Genomic DNA, 20920 nt, shown 5'->3' on the forward strand with positions numbered 1-20920 from the left:
TCAGGAAATGCAGAATTTAAGAGATGAATCTACTTGAGGTTGTGACTTCTTAGAAGGGGCTGTTGGGATTCAAGCTTTTTCATTGTGTTTCTCCTGGGACATGCTGCCTCACCAAGACGCAAAACAAAGGAATAGATGTCTATGGGCTGCAATCTCTGAAGCCAGGAGCCACCCTTTTTTCCCTTCCTCTAAATTTATTGTCTCGGGTATTTCCGTAGAGTAATAAGTAACTAACTCCATGGTAGAGTTAGGATATATAACTACATTGGAGTAGAAATGTCAAAGGAAAACTAAAAACTGCCTTCTTGACTTGGGGGGACCTATGGTCTGTTACTAGGGCTTAATTCTTAATTGAGATGCCTGCTTGTTTTTACTAAGACTGCTGACATAGTATTCACAAATAAGTGGATATTAGGACCAAAACAATGTCCTTAACTTGGGTAATGCTACTTGTCCAAATGATAAAGCAATCTATAGATGCCACATAGGCGCCAGAACTCCTTAGAGAGTGATTTCATACCAGATCCTACTTTGCTATTTGGCTCACGGGGCTTTGTTCTCTTTGCTAAACGTTCTTCATTCTGTGTCATATACGTTTTCATTCCTTCTTGGCTTCCCAAAGCTGTTATCACACCACATGTCACATGTTCTCCTTACTCCTGCTTTGGTAACAACTCACACATACATCACGCCTTACAGTCTGTCCTCACATCCTGCTGGTCAGTGATATCGCCAGACACATAGACAAACAAATCTATGGCTCTAGATTTTTAAACATACAGAAGCACATTGGATGTTGTCATTCTTCCAGTCAAGAGTTAGTCAGTGAATCCAAAAACCACGTGTATCAGAGAAGGACCAGAGCCTAGGGAAGATGGGAAAGAGCTGCTGTGGGGGACTGGCCTTACTGATACAAAGCCATGTGTTTGGTAGTATATGACAATGTAAAAACTTGCTCACAAAATTGGAAGAAAACAGAGGAACAGGTGTGAGAGTCTCATTACCTATTTACTGCCATAGGTCAACCAATACTGTCTGAAATTGAAATGTGTGTGCCGTAAGCCAAAAACTACCCCAGGCTCTTAAGTTTTTATAATTGTAAAATATACAGGGAGTGAATTGAAAGCTATAGCATCTCTTTTTAGAAGGGAAGCAGTTTAATTTTAAGAATCTTCTCTTACATTTCATGTTCTCTTCTACTAAATTCACACTAAAATCAAATGAACATTTTATTTAAATATAACACAACATAAAGCCTTGTTTTAGGAAAGACATCCCTGCCTATTATCTACCCATTCTCAGACGGTAGCCCTAACACAAATAGGTTATTTTCCTGCAATAAAATATTTGATAATTTTTATTCTTTTCTGTTGATTTGTTTAAATTTTTAGATAATTATTCATACAGCAAAGTCAATTCTCAATAAACATAAAATGCACATTGGCATTTGTTAAACCACCTCCCATATTACTAGTGATTGTTAATAAGATTTCCCTTTTAAGATTGTTTTACAATCCACATTTTCTTCTATTTCTTCCTGATATGTTCATAATAACCTGATGTGCTGTGCAGACACTGGTTCTCATTTCACAGCTGAGATTAGAGGGGGTCTCAGGCTGAATTATGGTTCACGGGCCAGGCACTTAGGTCCTCACTATCCTAATCCAGGGCTTCCTGACAAGCTAACCTTGGCTTTCATGCCGTGATTGTATTAAGGAAACTGTAGCATGTGATGCAAAAGCTCTTCCTGCCGGTTACTCCATCAATACCACTGTTGGGGACAAAGGCAAGCTTAGCTACAGAGGAAAATAAATCAGCCAAAGATAAATGATTCTACGAGGGAAAACAGGTAGGATGCTGGGCTAAAGACTACATCAAAGGAGAAAGGGAAATCAGGCAATGTGGCTTTCAGAAACCCCAACTCTCATTTCCGTATCTAGGTTTCCCCAATTCCTGATTTTTAGAAGAATCTGGGAACTTTTCAGTGGAACCTGGTCATTATCTAGTTTGGGACAATTATCCTTAGTGAAGCAAACAGGAAATGACTTGTCCGGAGAAGCATCTTTTTCTTTTCCCTCAGCTGTCTATGGACAATCCAATTAAAGAGAAGAGCCCTATTGCACAAGTTAGATTTGGATAAGGCCAGGAAATTGTATTCTTTAGAATGGATGAAAGTTTCCCATCATATAAACATATAACAATGTCCTTGTATCACTTGGGTTAACATAATACCTAAAATAAATTGCCACCCTGCCGTCTTTCTATAATCGGCAAGTGACGTGGTGCACACTATAAACGAGTACAAAGTCAGAGTTTGCCCTCTATCTTTATGCAATGTGAAACCCTCAGACTTCCATACCCAGACTTTATTTTGTTGCTATGCGACTTACATGCAACACAGTGCACATAAATAAATTATGAATTTTACAGAGAAGGGAAAAACTCTTCCCTTCTTCTTTGAGAACAAGCCACAACTTCCTTTCATGCTATCCTAATGGACCGCAGCCCTTTCAAGCTGTTTCCCAAACATCAAGGTTTGGGCCAGATAAACAATCAAATGAATAACACAGCTAGGATACAGATGTGGCGTGCAAACGGCACGCTAGGAGCATCAGGCCCACTGGATTCGCCCTTACGGGCCTGAGAGCTGGGTGCCCAAACCCAGTCGTCAGGAGGAAGTTTATTTCACACCCACACTCTTCCAGGTAGCAGAATATAAGCAAGCTTAAGCAAAGGAAATTCTGGAGATTTCTGTTGGCAGCCATCCCAAACGATAGAGGCCCCAGGCATAAGTCTGTAGCAGGGTGGGAGAACTCTTCCAGCCATGAGAGAAACAAACAACTGTGAGGACAAGATGTTACAGAGAGTGGGAACTGAGGGCTCTTGAACCAGATGTCAGGCGTATCTCCATGGAAGATGACTTTCTCCATGTTCAACCTGGATAGCTTTTTCTGGAGAAGGCATAAAATCATACTGCGTTTGCATTCATGAGTTGGAGACGCTACTTCCAGAACAAAGCACAGCATGGGAACACCCCGGACACGCAGCAATGGGAAAAGAGATCAGTATCCTGTGGCAAGGCTCCACAGTGGATCACAACCTGCTGCAGACCAATAAAGAAAACCAACTACTGATAGATCCAACAGTAATGCCTTCCACATGTAATGTACAGAACACCCCAAATACCCAAGCACATGCCATAAGGTTTGTATCATATACAGTTCAGCAGCAGTCAACAGCGATCAGTGGCCCTGGACACCAGGGATGCTTACTTCAGGAGAGGCTACTGTGAGAAGCGATGGGAATTTTCTACATCATGATCTACAGGGAACCTACAGTTGTATGAAATGTACCCCCACACACTTCTGCTCCTAGCCACTTTATACGCTCTGAATAGGCATCTTATGCCACAGTAAGAAATAAAAGAGTAAGAATCGATTGTCAAAGAATGCCTAGTATTTCTAGGTGGCACGTGGTCTCTCCCTACAGTTCACACCTAACAATTGGCTCATTGTTCTGGCTGGATGAGACGCTGTTACAGATGGCCCCAACGATCTGTTTTAACAATCTTGTAAATAGCTCGGATACAGGCTGTGGTTTAAGGGACACTGCCCTACTGCACTGTACCCCAGGTAGCACAACAGAAAAGTGCACAGCCTCTTGGAGCTCTTTCCTTCTTTTTTCTTTTTCTTTTTAATTTTTTTTTTTTTTTTTGGTTTTTCGAGACAGGGTTTCTCTGTGGTTTTGGAGCCTGTCCTGGAACTAGCTCTTGTAGACCAGGCTGGTCTCGAACTCACAGAGATCTGCCTGCCTCTGCCTCCCAAGTGCTGGGATTAAAGGCGTGCACCGCTACCGCCCGGCTTGGAGCTCTTTTCTTTATTGCTTTCTCCTAAAAGATTTTTCAAAGACTCGGAGAAGAGATGAATATTAAACAGTATACATATGTGCATGTCAAAACCTCCAAAGTACACCATGATTGTGTATGACATTTGTGTTTTGTGTACTAAATAATAAACTTAACTTAAATTTTAAAAAAAAAAGAAATCAGAAACAGAAAAGACAATCACAAAGTTCAATGGCAGAACTCCCGGAAAGTAATGTGTAATCAACCCTCTCCATTCCTGCCTCAACCATTCCTGTACCCTTATTTGTTTCCAACGGATCCAAACAACTGTATCTTTTTGGTTATAGAAAATTTACCCAACCTGGGGTTTGGGGACATAGTTTATCTCTGAAGACATGAAGAGAAATCTACATAGCATAGTTCTGAGCTTACAAAAAGTTACAGGAAATTCACACATCTACATCCATTCTTGTTGTAACTTGAATAAATTTTTCTTATAGAACTTCACTTCCTGAACTACTATCAGCATTTTTGGATGGCATCCCCAGCAATGCAGCCACAATGCATATTGTACACTAACAGCAAAAAAAAAAATTTGCTAATCAGTAGGGAATACTTCTTCACTGATTAAATAGAAAGGACAGCATGGTACAATATGAAGATAACGTTTCCTCCACATCTGGAGAAAAGGTGAAAGCTAATTTTTCCCATTTTTATCAGAATAAGTGATTGCTTGTTTTAATCAAACATAGACATAATTTCAAAAGGAAAACCTGTGTCCACACTGCTATCATTTAGCAGTGACCTGGGATTCAGAAGTCGAATGGAGAAAAATCACAAGACAATAAGCAAAATCCTAAAGTGAAATCACAATCATCTTTTCAGATGGCAAGTCTCTTTCTCAGTGACTTCATTCAACACTCCATAACGTTTGAACAGAATTACTGCAGAAGCCAAGTGTGCCTCCTGTTGCAGAAATCTCTCTTTGGGACTAAAACTAACAGCCCTGTTTCATTACCTTCTCAGTGTCCAGAAGGGTTTCCATGTGCAGGGTTTGATGTTACTTGGTTGTTGTATTGAAAACACTAACAATTGTACCTTCAAAAACTGTGTCTTTTAAGTGACATTCAATGACACAAGCGGAATGTATACTGAGTCAAGTTGTGCCATGCTGTGCAAGTCCTGGGGCAAGGGTCTAAGAAGGGCAAGGTGCAAGTGAGAACCATAGGCATTTCATAGGGTCTTCAGTTGGCATGGTAGAGTATCTCCACTGCCCCATGTCCAAGGAAAAATGGCATTAAACAGAAAAAAACAAGAAGGCAACATTGACAATTATGGAAATTATTGTGGTAAAAGGAAATGGCTTTTGGGGGGCATCCTTCTGAGCAAAAGTTCCCTATCTTTATTCACCATGAACCCCACAAAATACATACTTGACCCTGAATGTGGTTATAAGTGAGGAGGATTGAAAAAGATTCAGCGGGGCTAGGAAATCAATACCTCAAAAAAGGGAATGAGTATACAGAGTTCAAAAATGAAAATTATTTCATGATGGCCCAAGTAGACAAGACATATCCTTTTCAAACGGGGTGACTGCCACACAGCATTCAGATATATTCAGATACTCAATACATGGCTAGAAATACACCTTCAGAGACCTAGGTGCTAAAAGTAAAAAAAAAGTCTCTAGAAAAATCACAAATTACCACCATCCATTTCAATTCTACCTAGTGCTGTTTTCTCAACACGGCAGATCCAAGCGTCATGTTTCTTTGGGCATTTCCAGCATTTCACAGCCCAACGCATACTGTAAGAAGCACTGTCTTAAGGAAATCTAAACATAAGACAGGTTAATAAACAGGGAGGTCATTATCTTTTCCTTCAGCCCACTACCTCCAATTTTACCAGAGGATATCTTTTGTTTCCCAGCACTTAAGCCTGCCAGGGGATGACGTTGTCTAAACACATTTTCAATGTTTTCTTTTTAACAGTTAATATATTTCCAGGATGCAAGTCCATTTCTTTCTAAAAGGTTCCTAGGACACCCATTGAAAAGTCAAAAGCAATGAACGAAAAGGGATCGCTGTTTTGTTGGAGAAGAACGACACCCTTTGTATTGAAGTGGGGAGTTACAGTCTGTGGTCACCCTCTGCACAGTGTCTCTTTGTCAAGTAATACATGCTGGAAAAAAATAATACAGATGGGAAAATATTGTGCACTGTCAGATCTTGGAAACGGCCAAAGGATTTTTCCTCACCAATGTCTTGTCGATGACTTTCACATTCTGGCACCCTGAAAAAAATAATGCATACATTTAATATGAAATGAATGCAATAATAATCAGGCAGGTAATCGTTTTTCCCAAGGAATGTAAAACTTGACAAATGTAAGGTTTATGATTCAAGGTAGGCTTGCCAAATCTTATGTGGCATGAGACCATTTTTATTACCTAAACAGTCCTTAATACAAAATGACTGGCACATATTTTTATTAGCACAAAGACTGTATTCTTTCTGCCACATTTAATAGACAGCCAGCGTCTGAAAGCTCTCGTTTAGGATATGTCTGCAGCAAATTAAAATGTGTAGTGAGGATTCACAGAATGACATTCTTCTCCTGAAGGTTCCGGCAACCTCGGGCTGCACGGTAGCAGGGAGAAAATCTCGGGAGCTGTAGCTAGCAAGGTTATTTGGACCCTGTGGCTCACAGAAAATGAATCTCACTTCAGTGTCAAATGGGGAAGCTGCTAACTCACTCGAAGCTTTTCTTCCTCATCAGCTAAAGGTCCATTTTGAGTCAAACTCTAAGTAATCCACAGTAAACGCAGCACTTACTAATTCTTTTCACAAACATTTATTGTTTGTGTGCCAGGCATTACTCTAAACACTGCAAACCCAGCAAAGATAAAAGATGGAAAGATCCCCGGTCACACGTTTTGTATTCTAGAGGGGAAACATAAAATACATAATATGTGTTGTTTAAAAAAATAAGTTGTGTGACAGATGACTTATGAACAGTGAGAGATTCTAAGGAGAAAGAATGCAAGAACAGGGAAGAAAGCGGGAACTCGGAGATAGGTAAGCAGTCAAGGTGGCCCCTTTGTGAATGAAAAACATACATGAAAAATTAAAGGGTGGAGGAACTCTTCATGCACACATCTGGGGAGCATCAAGGGAGAGGGAAGATCCAGCACAGAGTCCACGAGGCTGGAACTTGTCTGAGAATCAAGGAACCTTTAAGAGGCAAATGAAGCTTTGGTGCAGTAACAGAGACAGCATGGGTAAAAGCTGGTCCTGGAAGGGTAGCAAGGCCCTTGAAAACCATTGTAAGGACTTTGACATCTATGCTGAGTTAAGTCCAGAGTCATTGGAGGGTTCTGATCCAAGAGGAACATGAGTTACATTAATGTTTTAAATGACTACCCTGGTTTCTGTGATCAAAGGAGAACGGGAGAAGGCAGGGAGACAAGGTTAGAGAAGCAGACCCCAATATCCACTGCAAAAGTAATGGGACAGCCACTTGGGGGCAGTGGGTGTGATGAAGGGGGTCGGATTCAAATTACACTGTAATGAGCAACTCCTATGAATACCACGATGTGAAAGAAGAGGCAAGTGTTGAGAGTTCAAGCCAGAGCAAATGAAACTTTGGGATGAGGGCAAACTGGGAGTGAGGGGCTACAGGTGGCACAGGTCTAACGGAGAGTTAGGGGCGTGGTTTTAAACAGGTAGAGTTTGACCTGGTGCTTGGTCAAGAGGTAGAACTGACTGGCCAGTTGGATCTATGCAGTCATGTATCAAGAAGTGAGAAAAAGAACGATGCTCTTCCTACCATTAGAGGCCTCTTGCTCACAAAGACATCACTGATGGGTTTGTCAAAGCTGAAGGCTAAGTAACTAGGCTCACTGTAAATCCACCGGTCCAGGAGTGCTGGGCCTCGGAGCCATAAATATAAAGCCAACTGCAAGTTGAGTTCCCCTGATATCTTTTGTTTTCCAAGGAGCCTGGCTTAAATCCCACAGAAAACACAACAGCAGTAAATGAGGATAAAAACCTGCTGTCATTTGAATCGGGAGTGTTCTCCACAGGCTCCTGTTTTCAGTGCCTGTTTCCCAGGAGAGGAGCCATGCTGGAGGCTGTGGAGCCTTTCAGAGGTGGGTGGGAACGAGATGGTGGAAGTAGTCACTAAGGCAAAGCCCCCCAAGGTTAAAACTTAGCCCCTAGTTCAGTCTCTGCCATGAGCCCACAATACTTTCCCCATGGTGATGGGCTGAAAGTCTCTGAGACCACGAGCTCAAATAATTGTTTTCTTCAATTAAGTTTTGTCTGTCAGTGGTTGTGTTGTGGTGACATAACATCATGGAGTGCTGAGACTTACCACTGAGACCCATGGCCAGCCGGAATTCTTCCTTCAGGATCTCAAGGACATCCTGAACACCTTTTTCTCCCTACGCAAGTATAAGATATTAAAGTATTGAGTAAGCTAGTTCAGTTCTATTTCACTATTAAAGGATTTTATTGTATTTGCTTATTTCCTCCTCCAATTACCTGGAAAGCCAAGCCCCATATGATGGGTCTCCCCACAAACACAGCCTTGGCTCCCAGGGCCAGAGCTTTGAGAACATCAGTGCCCTTCCTTACACCTCCGTCCAGGAAGACTTCCACCTTCCCTTCCACAGCCTCGACGATTTCTGGCAGGGCATCAATCTAGTGGGAGAGGAAGACAATGTGACGTTGTTTGTGTAAAAAAAAAAAAGAATCTGCTCAATTTCACCTCCATCCAACTCAGGCTCAGAGAGAAAAGAGGTTAAGGTCGATGATGGAATCATTTCTCCAAGAAGAAAACAATGCAATGCTAGGAACTGGGAACTCATGTGAATTCAGAATTGAGCATCCTCTATGTCTTCAAAGTCTGGCATTCATTTTTCTATTCCTGATATTTATATGCAAATATTATGTCTAATAATAATCACTCAATCTTCCATAGCTCCTTCTTTTATAAGAGTATTGAAGTATCTTACTGGTATACAGTATTCTTGGCATTATTTACCAGAGTTTGATGGTTAAAACGCTTGGTAGGTGTTGTTAAGCAGTAGTGTATAAAGTGTGCAAGCATGACCCCTCTCTGAGTTCCTCTTCTAACAAACTTTATATCCATATAAGCGTTAGGCAATGATGAAAGCAGTTTACCCACAGTTACAGGAAAAATGACCATGTGACCCTGGAAGAGCCCTGTCTAAATTGGCCATTGTCAATGGGCTAAGATACCATAGAGAACACAGGAACCTCTCAAAGGTGAGGTGGTGGCTTACAGTATTGTTCAGTAACCCCCATACTTCTCTGAATGCATTTTTTTCTAAGACGTCTATATAGTTTCTCCCATTCAAATAGAGCATATTCACATCCGCCTTGATGCTGACTTTAGTTCTATGACCCACTTTGGTAGTCACATGTGAGCAGAGGAGGTTGAGGGCCATCTGTGGGCACCAGCCTGAATAGCTATGTCAACTATTTCTCCTTAGGTTTGCCTTTCTGTCATTTGTCATGAGATAGGGATTCCCCAGTCTTGTTCCCACAGAGTTTGGACCCCAGGGAGACTACTTAAGAGGCAGAGATATCTAAACCTCGCCTAGCTGAACCTGAAACTTATAACCCAGCCAGCAAGCTAGTTCCAAGCCCGAACCAGAAGATCCTAGTAGCAGGATGTTTTAAGTGAACAACTGTCAGTTTAAATAACTGGCTCCCCTCTCCCTGCCCCCAAAGTCACAGTAGTATGCAATACAACTAGCTCATTAGATATAGGTGAAAATATGGAAATATTTCACCTTTGCCCCACAGCGTTTCGGTCTGAAATGAAGTTCTGAGTCCACTCCTGTAGGCTGTGAAAGCCACCACACACTTAAGCTGCTCTTTTTCCAGAAATAATTGTGCTGAAATCACTCAAAGGCTTTCCTACTTCTCTCCTCGAAGTTTAGTGGCTGAACTTAAATAGAGTTTTATGTAAAAGGCTGAAAACCAAACACAGCTACAATTTGGAGGAAGTGGAGGCAATCCTTGGCCAGTGGTCCCTAAATGTTTGGCAGGTAGCGCAATTTTCCCCTTTCCCTTTTGGCTCCCATCCCTTGCCAAACATGCTTCGGATCCATTTACATACGTTCACTTACCTATACATAGTCCCCTTTTACATTCAGGCGAGTTACATCAACATATAAATGCTACAATTTCCAAGCCATGATGCAAGCCATAATTAAGCATATTTCCCCATTTGAAACCAGAACCAAAGAAAAATATTAGCTAGCTTGGGTTCAATACACATTTTCAAAGTCACACAAATCAAGTCTGTTTAGGTTATTTCCAGTGCCTAACTTGGCCTAAAAGTACCCTAATAAGGACACTTAAGATACGAATCCTGGAATATAGAACAGAGGCCGCACTTGTGCCTCGGTGACTGTGGACAGGTAGGTCCCATCCAACACTGAGCGATTCTAACTTTCCTCTCTTCCCAGAGCGGCACTTTCACTAGGCACACACCACATAAAACAGAGTGATCAGGGAAGAATGGATAAAATAGAGCAGACAAGCCCAATAGGTACGGCCCTATTTAGGGCTCCAATTTTCCTTTCCTATGCATCAGTATTGCATCCATCGTTACTCTCTTGAAGAAGGACACTCAAATGTTCCAACCAAAGAAGCTGGATGTTAACAAGGTGCTGCAGTTAAAGCAGAGGTAACTTCTTCAGTTTTCAGAATCTCTCTTAGACCACAACTCACACCCCTCCAGGGCTGCTACCCAGTGCAATCAGAAAACCACCCTCCAGAGATTCAGCAAGCCTCCAAATGGCTCCAATAATCACTCCACCCACTCTTCGATTCGTAGTGGGATTATGCTCCCTGGGGCATCCTTAGGGAAGGGGGCAATGGGGTAGGGATCTGAATGGTGGCTAGCGTTCACCAATGGAACAGGAGAGATTCTAAGAAGGCATTACCTCTGAGCTTAGATCGTAAGACCTGGCATGACCCTTTAAGAAATTTGCCCCTACATGAAAACAAACCAACCCGACCCACTGGGAGATGTGAGACGGTGAGATTATCCTCTACCAGGCTGGTCTGCTGCACAAGCAGCTGACCCCATACCATCGGGACTGAGCCCAGCCAAGCCCAGACCCCACCATCTCACTGTTCTCACCTCAAAATGTCAACTGAATAAAACTGGGACATAAATAACGTTTCAGCCAGTAAGTTCAGTTTTGTTTGTTATGCCACAAAAGCCAGTTCATGTGCCAAGTACCTCTTAAGGATGAGACATGCCTTTACAATTCATTTTGTGTTTCTGTCATACTGGTGCTAGAGTTTGAACTTAGGGTCTCCTCTATGCTAGGCAAGAACTCTACCACTGAGCGCCCCTCTAGCTCCAAGCACTCCCCTTAAAAAAAAACACTTCTTAGATGGTACAGAACATGCCTAAGGACTCAATTTGAGAGTCAGCAACTTAATGGCTCAAATGCTTATTTACTGAAAGGGTTTGGCAGGTGAGAAACTGACTGTGGAAAGAACATTATATCTGTAAGTCGGAAGTTGTTGGGGTTTAGTTGGCATCAAAATGCAATGCAAATCTGAAAAAAAAATTATAAAAGAGAATGTTCAAAGGACTCACACAGGCCAGAGAACAGTGTGTGAAGATAAACTGAAGTTAAATTCCTGGTCCAGAAATTCAAGGGGCCAATATTTCTCTATACAAGGGAATGCTGGGAAGTAGAAAAATATAGAACCATACAATCCAGACAAATTCTTTAGAGAACCAACATAATACCAGAAGAAGTTTGGGCATAAGAGTTTGAGAGACTGGCCCTTCTGTCTCTCACACATTACAGAAGGCAAGAAAATAAAAAATAACTCAAACTCAAGCCTTCAGTTTCAAAACTCCTCACATGATGTCATCCTGGGCGCGTCCCCTGCCTTCTGACGTCATGAAGGCCACAGGATGGTAAGGCGGTCTATGCGTCTAGTGTAAAGGCTTATGCCATAGCCTTCTTTTAAGTTGTTGACTGCTCACCTCAAAACCCATATACCAAGGGAAAGAAAACACCACTTGCCAAAGACTGGGAGCATTCATACCTTGCTCTCATCATCATGGGCCTTAAATTGGCTCTAAGCGTGAGGCAAAGCTGAAGCAAGCTTATCCTCTCATCCACACAGCCGGCCAAAGGAGGGGGCATTGTTTTTTTTCAAACAGTCTCTGAGACCACAACTCAAAAAGCCCTTTTAGATAAGTTTCCATATGCCCTTGGCCAGAAGGAAAGAAACCACACCATTTAGATATTTTCCCCTTAAAATCTAGTTAGATTTGATTTCAGAAAATTTATATTTTGTTTTTTGAAAACAAACTTAATTTGGCCCGCACACTAAGTCTGTGTCTTCGTGCACAAGTGAGGCATAAATCTGGTCAGACGCTCTGAGCTCTGAGTCACTTCTCCCTCCCTTCCACTCCTTTTAACCTGCAGGCCACACTTAATATCACCCAGAATTCTGTGTCTGTGGGACTAGGTCTACGTCAGCAAGAGCTTACAACCTCCAGCTTTATGACTTCAAATCTTAGGCTGCTAATCCCACTGTGTGCAGACTCTACTGCCCACACCCTCCAGTGCTTTGGGACACACTGTGGGAGAGCCCTGTGCCCACCAGGGCTCCCTGCTAGCTTGTACTTTGTTGTAAAATGAACCCACATTGTCTGCAAACTTCACCAAATCATCCTGCTGGTTCAAGGAAACAACAATTCACTACTACTAAGTTGAATTTTTCCTCTCCAGAGGCGTCTATGACCCCTACAAGTGTGTATGCCTTCATTTCCCTTGAACTGCCATGTCTTTATCACCTCTCTTCTTCTCCAGCTCATACATTGCCTATAATAACCACAAGAACAATCCCTGCCTTACTAATTAGAAGGGCTTTTCTTCATGAGTTTATAAACAGACATCTTGGACTAGTTAAAAATAATTATGTCTGCTAATTTAGATAATTCTTGTACCACTGAAAATCTGAGATCTCACATAACATCTTGCAATTTACTGTAAGAGATACACACACACACACACACACACATACACACACATACACACACACACACACACACACACGGTAGGCATATAGAGCCCTGATTTTCCAAAGATAAATGAAGAAATCCCAGTGGAAACTCACAGTAGCTGGGACGCCATCCAGTTGTCTCGCCCCGTGATTGGACACCAAGATCCCGTCCACACCATGCTTCACAGCTTCTCTAGCATCGTCGCCTGGAAAGAGCAAAGCATCATCCCATGGAAACTGGACCAAAGGTTTGGACTTCCAAACTCCAGCATCCCTGTAGAGGGAGGAGGGCCTCACTCCTTCCCGTCTTCCTTAGTACTTTCATTAAAACACACCAGTCATTACATTTAAAATATTAGGGGTAATATTCCTTCTAAAATTAACAGGTGAAACAATTTAATATGTGATAAAACTATGAGGACATAGTAAATTGTCATAAAGAGTTTATCTTTGTGAAGACTTGCTAACATTATGTATTCTATAATGTTTTATTAGTCATTTGGGAATTTCATACAATGTATTTGGTTATATTAACCCCCTTCCACTAACTCCTCCCGGATTCTTCCACACTTCCCTACCTGCTGACCTCTTCATTTCTCTCTCCCTCCTCACCCCCTCTCTAATCTAGTTCAGTCTGTGTTAGCTGACGATTTACTGAGCATGGGACCTGCCCTGGAGTGTGGTCAATATATCAGGTATCACATCATTAAAGAAAACTGACTTTCTCTGCTACTTATATTTTTTAAGACTTATTTGTTTGTTGTTATATGTGTGTGCTTGCATGGGCTTATATACAGCACATGAATTTGGGTGCCCAGGGAGGTCAAAAGAGAGTGTCGTTTACTCTCCTGGAACTGGAACTGAGGTTACGGGTCTGAACTCAAGTCCTTTGTAATAGCAGTAAGCACTGAGCCTTCTCTACAGTCCATATTAGCTATTTTTAATTAATAAAATCATATCAGTTTTACCACTTAGCAAAAGTATCACCTTACAATATGGAAAATAAAATAGCATGTATGTGACAAGTATTATCATAGCAGCCACCAATCAACAAATCTATTCCAAACAGTATTTAATACAATTTAATACACAACTGAAAATTCAGTAACTGTTTTGCTGTTTGTTATATAATTGAATTTTGTACAATGGAATGCATTATAAATATAATGTTAAAACTATAACTTACTAATTGTGCTTCAATGATATTGAGTTCTGAAAACCCAGCTTTAAAAGAGAATAATATTTTTAAGCAGCAAACATAATTGTTAAATTTTGTTTTCTAAACTATTACTTATGGGATGCTCCCATTTTGTTAGTTCTTAAATGTTATAGTAAGTAAAACCAATTTGCTTGGTTTTGTCCTGAATATCTGACTTATGAGAGTTAAGCAAGTAAATTCAGAAAATGAACACATGTACCAATTCAGCAATGGGGTTAAAAGATTGTCTTGATTAAGAAAAATTATAAAAGATGCACAACCATTTGTAATTCTGATTGTTTTAATTTTTGTTTGCTACACAGATTTCCACTACATGCCATGTAATACTAAAATCAAATATTTTAATAATGATAATAATACTATTCTTTTAAAATATGGGTATATATTGATGTTATACCTATGTCTAATGGTCTCGGTACCTCTTTCCTTGCCAAGTTCTTTTGAATCTTTATTACCGGATGTGATAATATTTGGAGACAGAATCTCTGATAGGTAATTAAGACTGGATACATTCATGAAAGTGAGGTTCAAAAAGGAGATTATTTTCCCTTATAAGAAGAAGTGTCATGAAACTCTGACTTCTTGTCTCTTTGCAGAGACCAGAAACCATCTATGCTGAACCCTGACTCTCTCCTGTGGACCTGTAAGAAAAAATTCTACTGCATATAGTATTTTGTCTAACGTAACACTATTACCATTGTAACTGTCATTACTACCAGTGGGTATCTGAGACTCTGACTTAGAAACCGCTATGAGAATCCATCTTTCCCAAGCCTGAAATCAAGAAAAACAGTCACGTCCAAATGACAAGTGGGAGCCCTAAAAGCTATGCAGGTGAGCTAGCTTTGTTTGAAAATAAGAAGCCTCAGCTGAGAAAATAACTACTCCAGCTGACTGTGGGCAGGCCTGTCGAACATTTTTTTGAATGATGATCGATGTTGGAGTTCCAGTCCTTTTGTGGGTGATGCTACCCGTGGACAGGTGGTCCTGGGGTATATAAGAAAGCAGGATAAGAAAGCCATGGGGAATGAGCCACTAAGAAGCCTTCCTCCATGACCCTGCTTCAGTTCCTGCCTCCAGGTTCCTGTCTTGTCTTCCCTTCATGATGGACTGTGACGTGGAGTTGGAAGCTGAAATGAACACTTTCCTCCCTACGGTACTTTTAATATTTTACCACAGTGGTAGAAACTCTAACGTGCGTGTGTGCGTGTGTGTGTGTGTGTGTGTGTGTGTGTGTGTGTATGTGTGTGTGTGTAGACTTATTAATTAAACAAAAAGAGGTTATGAGTTTGAAAGGAGCATCACAGGGTGTTTGGAGGGAGGCGAGTAAAGGGAGAAATGACACAAAAACAGTGCATACATATGAAGTAAAAACAGAAGAATTACTTGTCTATATTTTTTAAACAATAAAACAAAACTAACATGCCTAAGCTTTGATTGACAGCCCCAAATACATTTTAAAAAGAGAAGTTATTTATTTTCTTTTCAAATGAGTGACTGGTTTAAACTTATTCTTTCGGTGAATTTAAGAGTTCTGTTTGACATTACTGGGTGAGTCATCTCAATATTACTGGAGTATTACTTACTATGACAGATTATTGGCAGCAATGAAAGCTGTCAATCTTCTGGATAGAAAAATGACAGCACTGCATCTGTTCATAATTTAATTGTTTTTTTTTTAAAGAAAAGTGTTGAAATTGTGGAGGGAGAAGGATTTCAAGATGGCTTCCCAACACGGCGGTCATTTCCCATTCCATCACCCGCCATTCTTCCTTTGCATTCTGTTGTTGCTTCCTACTTGGACGTCGTGCTTTGGTACATTATTTGACTTTCCTAGAATTTTAATTGTCTCTCTTTTGTCTCAGTTACTGTGAGACTTTGTTATAGCCTCAAATCTTTTCATTTATTCTAGCTAACTCTTTTGAGTCCCCTATCTCCTCCCTTGAGTCTGCTGCCCAGAGACGTCTGTCTTCTTGTTCTGCAGTAGTTACTCTCTGGTCTCAATGCCTGCCTCCATTGTCTTGTTTTCTCTGCTTTGAATCTCTTACAAACAGATGGATAGAAGCTCTCATTTGGTTTATGGTTTTGTTTGTAGTACACTCATGCATAGCTGCCCAAAGTCAGATCAGTGAGAAGCAAACTGGCAGCCCTTGACTGATCCCTTTGTTTGCATAATCACTGGATGAGCTGTAATACACTAAATTGAGCAATTGTTTCCCCCACAGAACCTTACAGACGTTTTTCCTAATTTGCTGGAATCCATTGTTGATCTGAAGACAGCTGAGAGTCTGGCCTGGCCTGTAGTCCTTCGAAATGAATTCTTGCCTGGATTTTTCTCTCGTTATATACATTTTATTTTTCTGACATTTCATCTACGATAAGGTGTGATTTGTTTTCTTAGTCTAGTGATTATGTCACCAAAATGCATAGCTGTTCTAACCCTTTCTTCATTTCCTTTCTTTGTGTGTTTTCAAACCAAAATGGATGTATGTCAGTTAGATATGTGTCATTTTAAAATCATCCATAAATCACTCATCTACTTGACTATAATCTTCTTTTGGTCCTGTTATTCACTGTTCTTTTATACTTGAGGATGTGTTACTGACTTACATTCAATCACTCAGTTATTTAATTTTTACTTTTAGGTATCACACTTTTAGTATCCCGTGCCTCTCTTTTATGTGCTACTTTGCCTCTTAAGCAACTCAGAAGTGAGGCTGGGCGAATAGCTCAATAGATAAAGCACTTTGTCATGTGAGACTGAGAATCAGAGTTCAAATCCCCAGGACTCATGTAAATGCCAGCTGGGCATAGTGACCCACCCTGAATTCCAGGAAGGGAGTAGACACAAGGCCTTCCCAGTAAGCTGCCTGGACGAGGTGGCTCTAAATGTCTATATGTATGGTTCAATAGAACTTTCTGTGATGAAGGAAATGCTCACACAGATAAGGCCATTAACTCTACAGGAAGTACAGCCAATCCAGAAAAGGGTACTGGTAATACTGGATATTTACCTACAGAAGAATAAAATTAAATCCATATGCCCTGCCCTCACAAAGAAATTCAACGAGAATGAAAAACCTTAATTTAAAACCAGAAACACTAAACTGCTACAAGCAAACATAGAAAAACCATTTCAAAATAAAGGTGCAGTGACACAGGGGACTCTTCCAGGCATCTATGGGAAGGAGCTCAGGTTAGACTCCCAGCAATGGTGGATAAATAGCCTGAACTGGCCATCTCCTGTGACGAGATTGGTGGCTAGCCCAATTGTCATCAGAGAAGTATCACCCAACAACTGATGGAGGCAGATGCAGAGACCCACAGCCAAATATTAGGCAGAGTTTGGGAATCCTGCAGAGAAGGAGGAGAAAGGAGCATGGGAGCCAGAGGGTCAAGGACACCACCACTGGAAGGCTCACACAAGCAACTAGCCTGAGCCCATAGGAGCTCACAGAGACTGAACCAACAACCAGGGAGTCTGCATGGGACTGACCTATGTACCCTGAATGTATGTTATAATTGTGTAGCTTGGTCCTCTTGTGGGACTCCTAATAGCGGGAGTAGGGGTTGTCTCCAACTCTTTTACTGGCTTTTGGGACCTTACTTATACTGGGTCACCTTGCCCAACCTTAATAGATGGGGAGGTGCTTAGCCTTACTGCAACTTGATATTTGTTTGGTTTTTGTTTTTGTTTTTGGCAGGGGAGGAGGGGCAGGCTTCGAGACAGGGTTTCTGTAGACCAGGCTGGCCTTGAACTCACAGAGATGCCTCTGCCTCCCGAGTTCTGGAATTAAATGCATGCACACCACAGCCCAGTTGATATGCCATGTTTTATTGATACTCATGAAAGACCTGCCCTTTCTTGGATGGAGACAGAAGAAGAAAAGATTGGAGTTTAGGAGGGGGGATGGAGCAGGGAGGCTGGGAGGGGAAGATTGGGGGAGGCAGCAGCCAGGATGTAAAATAAATATATAAAAAATAATACTCTCTTTTGAATAAAATTAGTTTTTTATTATAATTATTAGGAAAGATTTACTTTCCTTATTATTGTTTTTATTTTTGATCTCAGTTCTGAGACTTACTATAATGAACAATAAGACATTTCTGAAGCAGAGATGGTAAAAATGACGTAATTTGGGAAAACAAATGGTTATTTGTTTGACTATGGTTATTGAGATGACAAATGTTGTTTATCAAAAACAAAAACAACAACAAAAAAAACAGATTAAGCCAGACAGATTCTAGATAACCCAGAGCAATTTTAGTATTTTAGTATGTCACCCTGAAATAGAACTTTCCAGACAAGAACTACTACTCTACATGGCGTCTAGAAGGGCCATGGACTCAGACTCACAATGACTACTCCTCAAAATTAACACATGATTTTAATACTTCCTACTCTTTTGCAGCAAGAATAAGCCCCACTTACTAGATAAAAGAAACATAACTTGTCCAATATTATTCAATATTGCCTTCTATTGTTCCCAGTATGAATCTCTGTGCATTAGGACAGTTTACAATTACACTCTGTTCTGTGACTAATATCTATAGTTTCTATAGATATAAATAAAATATATGTGCATATAAATGTGTACATACAATGATTTGGGGAACAGAACTTCAAATGCACAGGGAAAAGCCCAGGGATTAGAATTAACAAATGAAACTCCATGAAATTATAAGTTTCTATACCACAAATTAGGAAGACAACCCATAGAAAGGGAAAAAATATTTGTCACCTATACTTTAAATAGCATGTTAATATCTATAATATATTTTTAAAAAAAATGTAAAGTTTAAGTACCATGAGCTGGATGGATTTCTCAGCAGTTGAGAGCATTGGTTGAGCCTCCAGAGGACCTGGGTTGGATTCTCATCACCCACTGACATCTGTCTATAACTCCACCCTATCTGACCCCTCTTCTGACCTCTGCAGGAACTACATGCATGTAGTACACGAGTGCACATGAACTCAAAACACCCATACACATAAAATAAAATTTTAGTTAAAAATAAATAATAATTTTTAAAGTACCACACAAACAAAACTCCCAATTAAGATAGGCTGATGAACGAAAGAAACCTTTCTCAAACAAAAGACATGAATGGCTAATAAGTGTTTTAAATTGTTCTAATCCTTTAGCCAACAGGGGAATGCAAATTAGGACTATTTGACAAATCCAACCCACTCCAGTCAAAATGACTGTCATCAAGAAAACCTAGGACAACAGGTATGGAGAAGATGTAAAGGAAAAGAAACACTTCTTCTCTGATGGGGCAGTGGAAACTAATGCAGACCCATGGAGAGAAAGTGTGGAGAGTTCTCAAAAAATAAAAACACAGCCAATGGAAGCACCAAGTGATGCAGTTAAGCCACTCATGGGCGCATTCCCAAAGGGTTCTATATCCTAGTACACAGATACTTGCATACCCGTGTTGATTTCTGCTGTATTCATGATAGTGGAGAAATGGGACCAGTCCAGCTGTCCATCAGTTCATAAATGGATAATGAAAATTTCATACACATATATGTACATATCATATATACATACATAATATATATTTATTTATTTATATACACACAACGGAATTTTACTCAACTGTTGAGAAAAATTAAATTTTCAGGAAAATGGTTGCGTCTTAAAATAAGTATTAATTAAGCAAGGTGACCTAGACTCAAAAAGACAGACAAGTGTGTTCTCTCTCAAACGCAGAGGCTGGCTTCAGTGTTCATATATATTATGCATATGGGTATAGACCACAAACAAAAGGAAGCATGGGAACATGGCAAGGAGGTGCTGAAGAAGAGAAGGAAAGAAATAGAACTTATACTATATAGCCAGAAAGGAGGGAGATGGGCATAGAGGGTAGGAAGGAGACTAAGGGGATGGGGGAGAGAATTAGGGAAGAAGACCAACCAAAAAATGCCATAATGGAACCCAATATCTTGCATGCTAAAAAATTAGGGGAAAAAAAAGATTGAAATGTGGTCTTCTGACTGAGCAACTGGAATTTTGTAGTAATCTTTATTAACATATAGTCACCTGTGACTGACAGATGCCACACACTTCACACTGCAGTAACAGCGCTTATATTTTCTTTTCTTTCAAATAAGGAGATATAATATGTTCTTGTGTTAAAAGTCTAAATGTAGCCAAAAATGTATTTGACATGCTATAGCTGTTTCTGGTTATCTAGCTATCAAACCAAAATGTGTTTAAAAAATAAAAACGTCATATTTTATAAGTCCAGAGCTGAGCATACGTGCAGACTCCCATTGTCTTCAGGTATCTCACCTGCCATGTTAGGAGTCATTTCCCTTCTGTGTCTCAATGTCCTAAAGTACCCAGTGAAGACAGTGATCCACATGACATACGCTTGCGTAGGAAAGGAATCATTTGAGACTCATGTTGAACCCTCAGATAACATGAACTACTATTTAGGAGTCGAATGTTGAGACTTGTGTTGAACCCTCAGATAAACATAAACTGCTATTTTTTTTCTATACAGTGACAAGGAATAGGTGCTACAGAGGTGAGCGGGGAGTGAAAGTTAGACAAGAGCCATGTCATTTGTTGAATGCATTGAAACAATAAGATCATACCCTAGCCATAATAAGATTAGAGAGGGTCTTCCATTTGAAAAAAATTGACTTTAAGAAAGTCTGTCATCTTGATCCTTCAGAGCAGTCTTCCACATTCTCTAGACATTGTGGGGCTATTGGGCAAATGACCAAATAGTTTGCTCTGACTGGATTACGGGTGTGTAAGACAGGAA

General features: G+C 40.5%; 1 protein-coding gene across 2 annotated transcripts in view; it reads right to left on the minus strand.

The window, feature by feature from the left end:
* Positions 1–5366: 5366 nt before the first annotated feature.
* Positions 5367–20920, minus strand: part of Hao1 (hydroxyacid oxidase 1) — a 50040-nt gene continuing 34486 nt past the window's right edge. For both annotated transcript variants that reach the window (XM_075962277.1, XM_075962278.1), the window contains exons 5-8: positions 13036–13127; positions 8389–8547; positions 8219–8288; positions 5367–6136 (exon numbers count right to left, since the gene is read on the minus strand). In XM_075962277.1, the coding sequence (XP_075818392.1) occupies positions 6066–6136; positions 8219–8288; positions 8389–8547; positions 13036–13127 (392 nt within the window). In that variant the 3' untranslated portion in view covers positions 5367–6065. The remainder of the gene's footprint in view (positions 6137–8218; positions 8289–8388; positions 8548–13035; positions 13128–20920) is intronic.

Source organism: Microtus pennsylvanicus, chromosome 2 (genome assembly GCF_037038515.1).
Source record: "Microtus pennsylvanicus isolate mMicPen1 chromosome 2, mMicPen1.hap1, whole genome shotgun sequence".
Lineage (NCBI taxonomy): Eukaryota > Metazoa > Chordata > Mammalia > Rodentia > Cricetidae > Microtus > Microtus pennsylvanicus.